The 13,088-nt window shown below is 44.8% G+C and overlaps 1 protein-coding gene across 1 annotated transcript in view; it reads left to right on the forward strand.

The window, feature by feature from the left end:
- Positions 1–13,088, forward strand: part of SPOCK1 (SPARC (osteonectin), cwcv and kazal like domains proteoglycan 1) — a 447,720-nt gene that overhangs the window by 193,191 nt on the left and 241,441 nt on the right. The window contains exon 3 of the mRNA XM_055141942.1: positions 11,514–11,559. Within this exon, the coding sequence (XP_054997917.1) occupies positions 11,514–11,559 (46 nt within the window). The remainder of the gene's footprint in view (positions 1–11,513; positions 11,560–13,088) is intronic.

Below are 13,088 nucleotides of genomic sequence, written 5' to 3' on the forward strand. Positions count from 1 at the left end.
GCAGTGCGGCAGGGGTGCCCTGCTCCCCCTTGACCCCTATGTCCCTGGCTAATCTGATGTCCTCTCGAAGCCTGGGAGGAACTTCTCAAGTGGATTCCAGCTTGGATGTATTGCAGGAGCTCAGGGACAAATGTGTGATGTCTGTGTAAGCTCTGGGCTCTGTCCTGGAAGGTTCCCACGGGGTGTGGACAGAACTGCAGGGAGCCAGTGGGGCTCAGCCCCAGTTCCCCCTCTTCCCTGCCCTAGCAGGGGAGTAGAGATGCAGGGAGAAGCGGATTAAGGGAACGCTGGCCCTGCCTGGCTGCCAGCCTGGACAGCCCCTTCCTCAGGCACGGGGGTCCTCGCTCTGCTGCACGTGCCCCCAGATACCAACATTAGTGCGCTGGGAAGGTGCTTCCTCCCTCGGGCATGCGCCGTGGGCACTTTGCTCTGTGGGATGCCCATGGACGCGGAGATTGTCTCAGGCTTCCTGAGCACTGTGGGTTTGTTTAAAGCGATTGCACTTGGGGGCCACAGTTTCCTGGGCTGGAGTGTGTGTGGGTGCTACCATGACTTTCCTCACCTCACAAACTGAGGAAATGAACACAAAAACACAGAGAGAGCCATGTTGCTTTTCAAATAAAAAAATAACATGCATTTTTTAAAGTCAAAGAGGGAGGCACACTCTCCTTTTCCCCCAACCATGGATCCCTGTGGCTCCTATCTTCACTTTTTCTCTACCTTTCTTTCATTCTCGGAGGTAAAGATCGTAGAGAACCTAGTAATCAAGGCCCTCAGAGCCCGATCCCTGGGCTCCGCTCATGGATGGCTTTGGTTCCCCACTTTCTCCCGAGGCCTCTGCATGGACTCAGGGCCCCGAGCAGGGTGGTCGAGGGCAGGCGGGAGCCTCTCTGGCATTTTTTGGTTCTCTTTCCTCTTCCTCTGTTTTCCATTTTCTTCTTGAGGCTTCCTTTAAGACCCTCTTGTAGAAGTGTCTCCAGTTCTCAAGAGGAGGTAATTTGGCTCAAGAATTTTGTCTTATAAGACTAAATTTGTATAAATTTATGAGACTAAATTCTTGTGCCAAATTACCTCCTCTTGAGAACTGGAGACACTTCTACAAGAGGGTCTTATAGGAAGCCTCAGGAAGAAAATGAAAAACAGAGAAAGATTTATATAAGCACACAAGGCTCAACCTTCAACATGTTAGCAATCTCTTATAGAAGGGCTTAATGGGCCCAGGGTGAAATACAAAAATCTTCATACACTTTCTTCTAAGGAAATTTTTTGGAATCACGTTCAGCATTTTATTCATAACAAACAACACAAACTGAATTATTTCGATTCTGCTTTAGGGCAGGGGTTGGGGTTCAAATATTGTGAACTACTTTATAAAAATAGAAATTAAAAAAAAATCAGTCTTGGCTTTTTTCCTTTTCCTCCCTACTAAGATTTTGCCTGAGTGACTTCTGGCATCATCTGGAAAACCACAGCTGGGCTCTTTAGTGTCATAAATTATTTACTAGGAAAGGAATCTGAAAGATCTGGACACAAGTTAAGAGTGTGTCTTAAAGATCTCATAAGGTCTTTAAAAATTGGAAACAAAAATCCTAGCCAAAGCATCTGATTGTTGGGTCCATCTTGGTTTCTTCCAGTACATTCTGGCCCTTGTTAGACTGTGAAAATTGCTCCTATTTTATTTATACAGAGCTTTTAGGCATATTTGATTTATTATTTGACATATTTAGAATAATTGAATTTTAGGGCTGGAAGGGACTTCTGTGGTTATTAACATTCCCGTTATTCCTTGAATAATAAATACAAAGAAAGTGTGAAAATAAAAGTATCCCATGGCTGCTGGTGACAGAATGCTCCTCCATAAGAAAGAAATTCATCCTTATCATTGTGTATTTTGTTACTATACAAATGATTTTTTTTTTTTTGCCAGAAAATGTTTTTCTGGAAGGCTTGGTTTGGAAAGTAAGGTATGGGGAGATCTTGATGGTTCCTCTGTTCTTGTCTTGCCCCTTGCAGGCAAGAAAGGGACCGCACACAGGTCAAGGGAAAGCAAGAGGGGACTGATTGCCCTCACTGGCTACTTGGGTCACTTCTGTGGCCCGACCTTGGTTCTGGGTTGCTCAGCTCCAAGGGCCCAACTGGTGAATGGGATTTGAAAAATCTCAACACTGTTATACTTGGATCGCATAAGGTACTAAAAAAATTGAAGCAGGAGCTAGAGCAATAGTACAGCAAGCCAGACCTTTGCCTTGCACATGGCTGACCCTGTGTTCGACCCCCCAGCACCCTATATGGTCCCCCAAACTCACCAGGACAATCCCTGAGTGCAGAGTCAGGAGTGATGCCTGAGTACTGCCAGGTGTGGCCCTTAAACAGAACAAAATGGAAGCGAAAATCTGAGCCTATGAAGAGATGAGGAAGGGCCGGCTGGATCCGGTGGCTCCCACATGTCCCATATGTGTCCCTGCGGGGATCTTGGTAGCGCTGGCTGATGTGCTTGGGAGAGTCACGCTGGTGACATCTCAGCCTGCCTGTCACTCTCATCACAGTGAGAGTGCTGTGTGGGCCTAGGGCTCACATTCCCCCCCCCCCCCCCAGGCCAGCAGGGAGCTTCAGCACTGCCTTGGCCTGGACGGGGCAGCAGAGCTATGAGGTGGTTTAGGGGGGACTGTTGGGGAGACCCTAGGCAAAACTGCCAGGTGACTCCAGTGACCCTCTCTGAGGTACCCCTGAATGTGGCCTCATCCCCGTTTTGCCTTTGTAGCAGGGGCCTGAGGGGTGGCTGTGTAGCAGGGCTCCGATGTGGGCTGTGTGCCTGCAGCTTTCTGTCCTGATCCCCACCCCATCCCCCACCCCTGCATGGCCCTCCTGGGAAGCTCCCATCTCCCCCGATGCAGCTAGAGTCCCATTCCTTCGGGAAGGAGGGTGTGCCCTGTTCCCCAGAGTGCTTGCTGGTGCTCCTGGCTGTGCGCCTGCAGTTTTTATTTTCAGATAGTGACCAGGCAGAATCTTGCATAGCAGAGCCTGGCAAGCTACTTGTGGTGTACTTGAAAACAGGTATCTCAAGGGTTAGAGCCCACACCTACTGCATGCAGGTCCCTGGCTTTGATGCTTTGTACTGAAGGGCCCCCTGAGCATGCGGGGAGTGACTGAGTTATCCTCCGAGGGCCACTGAGTGTGACCCTCCCCCCCAAATTGAAAGCCTTTCTGGTAATATTCACAGCCCGATGCACTGATTCAGCAGCTCTGCATGAGTTAGTCACAGGCTATAGATGGGCCAGTGGTCGGGAGGGAGGATGCAGTGAAGCGGTCATGGGCAGCTGGTGTTTGCTGCTCTGTAGACATAGGTGTGAATGAAGGGGTCCTGGCATAGGGCAGGAAGGATGGCAGCATTACTAGACATCAGCATTTCTGTGTCACAAGACCACAAAGGTCCGGTTCAGTGGACCAGTGGACCTCACAGGGCAGGGTTCCTTCATCTGTTCTGAAGTTCAGTCTGTACAGAGCGGCCTAACCCCCTAATCAGTGCATTGGTGACCATTGCTGGAGTTTACATTCACCTACATATAATCTGTGGTTCAGAGTGACTTGATGAAAGCAGAACCACCTCTGTGTTTGAGTATAGCCTTTTATTCATTTTTTTTAAATTTTATTTTTATTTTGGGGCCACACCTAATGGTGCTCAGGACTTGGGGGACTCTGTGGGATGCCAGGGATCAAACCCTAGTCAGTTACTTGCAAGACAAGTCCCTACCTGCTGTATTATCTCTCTGGTCCACAGTAATGTTATTTTTTTTAAAAAAAATTATAGAAAGAGCTGCTAAATCTTTTTAAAAATGTTTTTATTAGTGAATCACCGTGGGGTACAGTTACATACTTACAAACTTTTGTGCTTGTATTTCAGTCATACAATGATCGAGTACCCATCCCTCTACCAGTGCCCATTCTCCATCACCAGTGATCCCACTATCCCTTCCACCACCCCCACCCGCTCCCCCCCGACCCCACCCACCACTGTGGCAGAAAGAGCTGCTAAATCTTAGGGAATAGAAACCTGACCTATAATATGCCTGCAGCTCAGCTATTCAAATTTTACTGAACTTTTTCCCTAAGCCACGCTTCTTCCACATGACTAGTAAAATGGCACACATTTGAAATATATCCTAATTATTTTTCTGTGGCATAGTGGGTCTCCTTATACTCGGATCTGTTTGGTAAGACTCGGCAGTGGAATTATCATCGTTTCTCTCAAACCTATCTCTCTTGCCGTTCCCGGGCAGTCTCAGCTTGATAAACCTCTGGAGAAGGGCACGTACACAAACAGCTGTTCTTTTTCAAGCAATTCTATATGCCTGAGATTGCTGGAAAAAATAATGTCAATAATTAGGTTCCTGGGGCCACCACTATTGCTTTGACCCCCCCCCCTTTGAACATGTGTTTTTCCCCCAGAGAAAAAACAAACTAGAATATCTCTCCAAAAGCATATTTTCCACATTTCTACTGCATGCAAGATCCTGGGTTTGATCCTGGGCTCTCTGGTTTTGTTAGAGTTGTAAAATCAAAACCAAACCAATCCCTAGGCTTAGAGTTATAAAAATAATAAAAGCTGCCTAGGTCAAGGTTCATGCGGGCGTATCAGATCCCATCTCTGTCCCATTCCAGGAGATACACGTGCAGAGCATGTTCTTAAACGGGAATCTGTGCTTTTCTTGCGATGAGAAGAATAAGTCAGAGTGGATATTCCTTTTGCCCTTGATTGGGTACCAGACAGGTGATACCAAGAGTGAATCCCTGTGGTCCTGTTCCTCTAGTGAACTTGAGATGCTGAGACAGCCCTGCCCATTGTTTTGACTGTAGAAGAACATCCCACATATTTCTTGAGTTTGCAGACCCAATTGAGTTATTTTGGAGCTGTGAAACCAAAGATGTTCTTTGCAGAAAAGTAGGAGGCCTGGGATGCTTGGTGTCTGATGTCATCCTGGGATTTTCAATGAACCTCGCAGCTGATTCATTTGAATTCCTTGCAGATAGTAATCGTGATGGAAGGTTTGAATTTCATTGCAGTTTTGTTCACTGCTCTCAGTAATACCACAGATCGCTAGAGCACACACAGATAACTCGTCTCTTGGGTTATTCCCCCCATAACCTAATTTTCTCTCCCATGAACTTACCAAATGATGTACCATTTCAAGGGAATGATGGTGGGTGACTAAGGGGAAATTATCTGCTGATGACCTTTTTGTGATGTTATGATAACTTGAAATTTTAATGCAATAATAAAAAAATGTTTACTTTCGTCTTCCTATTGTTTGATTCGAATCTTCTATTTTTTTTCTCATTTAAAATGCTTTCGTACTCAGGAAGTTGAGGTAGGTTTTTGCCTTTTCAACTGTATGTAGACATAGTATCAACAGAGTTGCCAAGTAAAATGTAAATTTCATTCTAAATCCTGAATCTCAGTGGTAAATATTTGTTTTAGTTCAGTGAACCAGCACCGCACACATTTATTTTTCATTGGTATATCCAGGGGATGCAATTTATCAAATGCATATAAACAGTCCATTTGCTGCTTTATCTTTTCTCATTAGTTACAGTACAAGTATGATTGTCAGTTATTATCTGTGTTTTACTGGTGGGTTATTTATTGAAAGAGCAGAGCAACTGACATTGTTATTTTCTAAATCATTTTGTCTGAGGCCTGCAGGACTTTATACCAAATGTCAGACCAATTTATCAAAGAATCACTCTATTCAGGAAGAAAGTGATTTTTTTGAAACTGTGTGTAAACACCCACCCACCTGTCCATTTACACACACCACAGGGATAGATGTTATAGGCCACTTGACTCGGGTTTATTCTGTACTGTGGGGTGATGTTCTGAGGAACATAGGTGAGACCCTTCCCTGTTCAGGAATAGCTAATGCCCAGATGTTTTGGGGAGAAACAGCCCAATGAGGTACTGATGTAGCTGATGGTGGATGAACTTATCAAGAGTGTAGTTGGTGGGCAATCGATTGGAGAAAGGCGAGTGTTAGGTCTACTCAAGCTGGCCAGATGATAGATCACTTCATTGAGAAGGCTTTTCACTGGATTCTTAGGATTGGGTAGGACAGGCCAGGGTAGGGGAGAAGATAGTGTCTTGCCTGCCCAGAGGTATGGCCAGAAACAACTCAGCCAACAGCAACAGGTAGGTGTCTGAGAAGTGAGGCACTTTCCCAAGAAATGGAATGTTCTGGGACTGGAGTGATAGAACAATGGGTATGGTGCTTGCCTTGAATGATGCCAACTCAGAGTTTGATCTCCAGGACCCTCCTTGAGCCAGGAGTAAGCCCTGAACACCAACAGGTGTGGCCTCAAATAAACAAGAAAAGGATGTGTGTGTGTGTGTGTGTGTGTGTGTGTGTGAGAGAGAGAGAGAGAGAGAGAGAGAGAGAGAGAGAGAGAGAGAATATTCTCTACCTCCTAATAGTTACTAGGGATTTCCTTGGCACCAATGACCATCACATGTCACTATATACAGCCAGTCACTGAGATCACCTGGAAGTCTCCCTTTTCTAGTGGCCTCTGTTAGCATTTCAAAGATGCTCTTCCTGCCCACCACCCACCCTCCTTCTTTCAAGTAGCATGAATGTTTATTGAATTTCTAATTGGCCCCAATCCCTTCAAGAATGGTTTGCTGAAGTCCCTTAATTGATCTCTTTGTAAATGTTTGGTGCTCTGTAAGGCAAGGCCAGCTTTGTCCAGGACCTACAGGCCAGGGTGGGCTCCACTAGGGCTCCACTCCTCCTTGCAGGGCTTGCCCCTGCTCTGATTCCTCTGATGTGGGCTGGGGATGACCCCACTGAGGCTGTCTGCCCCTGACTGTAGCTTATTCTCCTCTGGATGTCTCTCCCCTTGTTCCTGATCGAGACAAATGGGGCTGCCACTTATTTTTTAGGATGGTAATTTGTATTATCTCAGGTAATCATCAGATGAAACTGCAGGTTCAAACAACTTAGCTAAAATATGTATGAAGGGGAAACGATCTGATCCACGAGAGCTGAATGTCTTTGATCTGTAGTATCTGAAACTATAAGGTATGTAATAAATTACATCATAATCTTCTTAAGCAGTTCAAAAGTAGTTTCCATTTGCTTCTGCCATCCTATCTCTTCGTCAGAGTCTGCTTCAGAAGGGCTGGCATAAGTCCCCCTCAAAAGGCTAATCTATGGGGTTAGTCAAGCTAAACCCTATCAGCTATTGGGAGGCTGAGGGAACAGGGAACAAAACTTCAGGCCCTCATCCAATGTGCACCAAACCCATAGGCCTTCTTATTGGTTATGATAGTCAATGATATGAAGAAATCATCCCATTTATGGCAGGAGTGGTTTTGCATCACTCTATATAGATGTTGAGATTTTATAGAAAGATGAATTATAGAGCAGAAAGTTTCTTGGCATGTATGATATATGCATACTCTATTAACATCCATTGATAAATATTATGTCCTTGCTATTATTTATTATGTGCAATAACTATTACACATGTATATATTTTAAGCATACTTTCCCCATAACTGCACATCAAGATAGAGTATCTGTCAAGCAGTTGGAAATCCAGAATTATCAATTCCTCTGTCCCAGTCACCGGGTGCCAGACATTTCTCAGGATCCTCCCCTGGAGCCTTTCCTCTGTGGGTGGGATGCTTAGTTCATAGATGAATGAGGCATCTCATTTGTATCGGTGCCATGGAAGAGAACCATTAGAACTGGGGCTGTGGTCCTTCCCAGACATCCATCCTTCCTCTGTAACCAGCACTTCTCCCATAGCCCCCATCCTAAGTGTGGAAGGATGCACCACGTAGACTGACTTCTCAGGCTCTCTCACAGTGATTTAGCCTGCCCCAGGACACTTTATGGCGCTAGACACTAGTCATTGTTTTTGAGTTTAGAACCCTTTTCAAATGTATGGGTTCTTCTAGATTTTCTTAGTTCCTAAAGCTGGGCATGTTAGATCCACCTTTGAGGGGTCTAATGGTGGGGCACTGCCTTTCCTCCTTTGGCTTGGTTAAAGTATAGAGGGACACAGTTCCCTGCCCTGTGCAGCTGATGCTGGCGGGGTGACACCCTGGACCATTGGTCCAGGTGAAGATGAGCTCAGTCCTTATGCCTGTTGTCCCAGCTGGAGCCACATGCAACTGAGAAGTTCCTGAGTGTTGCCAAGAGCTGTCTTGATGCTCATCTTCTTATTTAGGTATATGTTTGTGGCTATCAGTTGAGGGGATTCTTCCAAGTTGTTAAGTACATCTACACTAGATGATAAAATGACTAACCAAGAGGCCAACCCAAACAGAAAATCTTCTCCCGGCCGGCGACTTTGGTCCAGATGCCTTCCAGCTCCATCACCTGAAGCCCAAGGGAAGAGCAGAGGCGAGGATTTGGAGTCTGGGCCAAGCTTAGGGGTCCATGCAGCAGAAGCACCCTGAGAAAGAGCAGAATTGATGGGGCAGAGTTGTAACTTTTGGGGAAACTGAGAACTATCTGCAGGCCCAGGAAGATCTGGGCTTCTGATAATGTAAAGTAAATAGAATCTCTTTTCAGATTGAAAAGCAAAACAGAATGAGGAGGGAGCCCCTGGATCATAAACCCTGGTTGTGACAGAGAACGGGCTCAGGCCAGTACATCAGAACACTTGTCCCAATAAGCCTGTGGTATTCAGCCAGCAGCACGGGTCTGCAGGTGTAGATATGTTGAAAACCACTGGTCTACTGCCTTGGTTCTAACTGTGGTCCAGAGAGCACTGTGCAGGACAGGAGCTGGTCTGCCAAGGTTTAAGCATCCTGATGGTGAAGTGGGACTCCAAAATAAGTCCCTCCTCAGCAGGGAACATTCTAGAAGAGGCATTTCTTTCATCGAGGTATCTCCCATCTGGATTTGGACTCTGCCTCACCAGTAGTAGCCCCTACCCTCACCCTCTTGCCTCAACAGGAAGAGGGAATTGGTCAGCCTGGCCCAGCAGGCTGGTCTGGCCGGGTGTGTAGGCTGCTCCCACCTGGCTGGCAGTGCCCATGGATGTCCCTCTGCCTCCCTGCTCCTGGACCACCCTTCCCCAGACTCAGAGCTGGAACCCATTCCTCTTTTTTGAGCTAGGCTCTAACATGGGGTTTCCCTCTGAGCTCTCCAGCTCCGAAGAAGTTACACCCAAGGTTTTAGCAGCATCAGCCTCATTGGCTTCGGCTCCAGCAATCTCCTTCTGTAAGGCAGGGCAAATGCAATCAGTGTGGAGAATCATTTTCCTTCCCCGCTTGGCCTTGCTGGGCAAAAGGCTCTTTGAAGGACTCGTTTTGCATAATGAGCTTTCACTCAAGGTGTACTTTCACATTTTGGCAGCAATTAGGCAGGATTATTACATTTGCAGTGGGTTTTAAATATTCCAAAGCAGGTACCTGCTTTTAGAGGTCTTTATATCTAAAACTATGATTTTTTACCTAAGAATAAAAAGCAAAAATGGCAATTACTGTTAACCTGGGAAAGTGACGAGGTTCACAAGAATGCTTCTGATTCCATCCAAGTCCTAAAGTGTGTGGAAATCATTAGGGAGTATTCAGTTCTTGAGATGGGCTCAAACCTTTCTCTGACATCAAAGAGAACGAGGCTTAGACAATGAAAGTGAAAAAACTTATCTTTGGCCAGAGTCTCTTCCCATTGGACAAACATCCTGAGCTTCCAGGGACTTTCATTTATTAGAACAGCAAGTTCAAGTAAGAAAATATTTCACAAGGTTCCACTAGACCATTCTCTTTATGTGAGAGGACATGGATGAACCCTAGTTGGACATTTATATTTTTTTCTCCATGGTGGTGCAAATGACTTTATCTTGGATTATCTCTTTCTTGCCCTTGTTAACAGCAGAATGTGTTTATAACATACTTGGGCATAGGGATTTGGCCTTTGAATATTTGGCCTTTGAGATATTGGGTGGTAAATACCCTCCTTGCCACCCACCACTTCCAGCTCTTTAGGAAGTCATTTAGCACTGGTGCTGAGTTTCAGCCATTTAATTTAGAAGATCACTATTCTACTTCGAATAATAAGTGGAGTTAGATGTGGAAAGAGCAGGATTGTTGTAAGCATTTTAAGGAATATTTCATGGTGTAGACCTCAGAGTCACCCTAGCTAGATGGGTGAGGAGTCCAGCTACAAAATTAAAACAAGAGCAAAATGGGCAATTCCTGGGAGTTAAAAATAATTTAATGCAGATTCCCCAGGATCTAGAGGAAACTGTGCATCTTTATTCATGCTCTGCAAAATGGAATCACTGCCCAAGAAGCAATATGTTCTGATTTTACTCTAAATCCAGTTTCCTAAAATCTATTTAAGGGCTTAGGTGAACTCAACAAGGATCTAATAAAGCCAGGTAATTGAACGGCACAGAGACTGATGAAATTCACAGGAGATGGTGTCGGAGATAAAATGCAGCGGGAGACAGCATGGACAATAATTTAAACTAATTGTGCACTTTGATGTAAATTAACTTCTCAGGAAGAGAGATTGAAGCCTCATTTTGGACAGTTTGCTCAGACTGTAGCATGCAGAGTATCTGCCAAAAACACATGCAGCAAATAAATTATATGGATATTTCCAGGAGGAAATGATCTGAAAAGGACAGAGACGCTAAAAGTGGCTTGGGGGGTGATACTCATGGGCGAAACCTCTCTACTTTGCAAATGGTGGAATAACTGCAAGAATAAATGTTCTAGGGGGCAATGAGTGTACATGGGAACCCACGGAGAGAAAAAAGAGTAAACAGTGATGGTCTGGAAGGACAGCCTTACTGGGAGTGGGGGAGAGGTTAATGTAACTATGCAGACATAAGGGACGTAGACCCTAGCAATTTCCAGGCAGTGGAACTCTTTGCCTCGGAGCATATGTGGATGCAAGCTGCATGCAAGTGAGGCTCCGTTATGAATCGACCAGATTGGTCCCAGACTCTGTTTTTTATCCTTACACAGCCGGAACAAATGGCATTAAGCTGAATGTGTGCCTGTGGTTAATTCTAAGATGTAAATGGCCCTCTGCTTTTAGGTTTTGTGAGTGTTGGGAAACTGGAACTGTGCACCACAGTTACATGTCTCCATGTAAAAGAAATGTTGACAGTTGAATTATCAGCTGTTACAAGCACAGAGGCTTAATCATAAGTGAGAGCAGCGAGGCATCGTCCCCTGCCATATAATTGATAGCAAATACACCTCGCACTTAGGAGGTGTCTGGGCTTATCTGTCAAACCAAGAGGAGCACTGCAGCTTCCATATTAGGTGGGGATGCTTTTACTCTTTCCCAGTGTTTAATCCATAGAGTCTGCTAGGAATTTTAAGAGTAAATAGAATTTGTTTTGAATTGCACATTAAATGACTGTTTGGGGAATGATTTCTAAACTGTTATTGTTTATCATAGTGTTTAGAAGGCAGGTTTTTATGCTATAATGTAAGAGGCTTCCAGAAATTTGACCTTTGCTTTTTATTTCTTTTCCTTATATAGGATGATTACTTCAGAAACTGGAATCCCAACAAGCCATTCGACCAAGGTAAAGAATGCTTCATTTCTTGCTGTAGATTCCATGGAACATTCTGTCTCATGATTTTCCTTTCTTGCAGGCTGAGCTCCCACAAAAGCTAGCCAGAAGTTTCATCTTACTGGATTTAGGGACTAAATCGACCAGAGGGATAGAAATTGTTTCATCAAACTGGGTTATTTGTCTGAGATTATGTTTTAAAACTGATCAAAAAAATTTTTTTAATGAACCAGTATAGCCATTGGTTACTTTTGTTTAAAAGTTTGCAACCACGGAAACCTACCCAATAGAAAATAGTTATAAAAGCTAACCTGTTGCTTTCATTCGTGGAACAGACCATGCCAGGACACAGTCTCCACCTACATGAGCTCTAAAAAGGAAATGTTCTCTTTGGTAATAGATTAGTATTAAGAGGCTTTCAAGGCCTCTTGCATTTCACTTGTCCAGTGACTTAATTTCGGTTTCAAAATAGAAACTTGTTTCAGAGAGGATTCACTACCACTTGGGTTTTTAAGTCTGGCCTTCAGAGGTCTCTCTACCTTGGTCTCAGTGCATGTAAAACCATCAGGCCAGGATAAACCACCGAGTTCCTCAGAGAATTACTCAAGGCACTATGGAGGGCTGGAGCAATAGCACAGCGGGTAGGGCATTTGCCTTGCATGCGGCTGACCCGGGTTTGATTCCCAGCATCCCATATGGTCCCCCAAGTACCACCAGGAATAATTCCTGAGTGCATGATCCAGGAATAACCTCTGTAAATTGCTGGGTGTGACCAAAAAAAAAAAAAGACTATATAGGACCTATCTGTTCCCACTACAATCTGGGTGCAGCTGTGGTACAGTGTGGTGGACTGTGCTTCCAGGAGTCATACACAATCAGTGTTAAGACATGCAGAAGATGTGTTATTTGGCTGACCCCAAAGGTTCCAGCTTCTGAGATTAGCTTTCATCCCTAGCTGCTGTATTTGATGAGATAATGTGTACCAGCTTGACACACAAAATGAAAGAAGTCATTGACTTGTACATAGCATAGTAGAAGTTGTCTTGTTTTCCCCATCCCCTCTGCTGTGGTGATTTGGATTAGTCTCCCTGGACTTCAGTTTTTTTTTTTTTATAAGGAGAATTGGTGCCAACATTTCCACCTGTGCATTTAGCTGTCTCTCAAAGTGGTTCAGCATTTTGTTGTTGTTGTTATTGTTTTATTCATTCATTCATTCATTCAAGCACTCATTGACTTTTCATTGTGTGCACAAGTACCCAGCCACATCCTGGGTATGAATAGAGAAGACTGTGGTATCTATCTTGGAAGAACTGAGTGTGTTGTACTGGCAGGAGACTCAGCCAGCCCTTGTGTCAGTTGGTAGTGTGGCTTGATCCCATAACTGCTGTGAATCGAAGTAGGGAATGTCACAGGCACGTGTGTGGTGGGGCAGGGTGCAGGAAGCTTTCTTTTGGAGAATCTCTTCAGGCTCTACTGACCTTAGCAGCTTCCAAGGACCTCTTTTGCTTTGAATCAGAGGGTGACCGAATCGCCAGTAAAGC

This window comes from Sorex araneus, chromosome 6 (genome assembly GCF_027595985.1).
Source record: "Sorex araneus isolate mSorAra2 chromosome 6, mSorAra2.pri, whole genome shotgun sequence".
NCBI classification, from domain to species: Eukaryota; Metazoa; Chordata; class Mammalia; order Eulipotyphla; family Soricidae; genus Sorex; species Sorex araneus.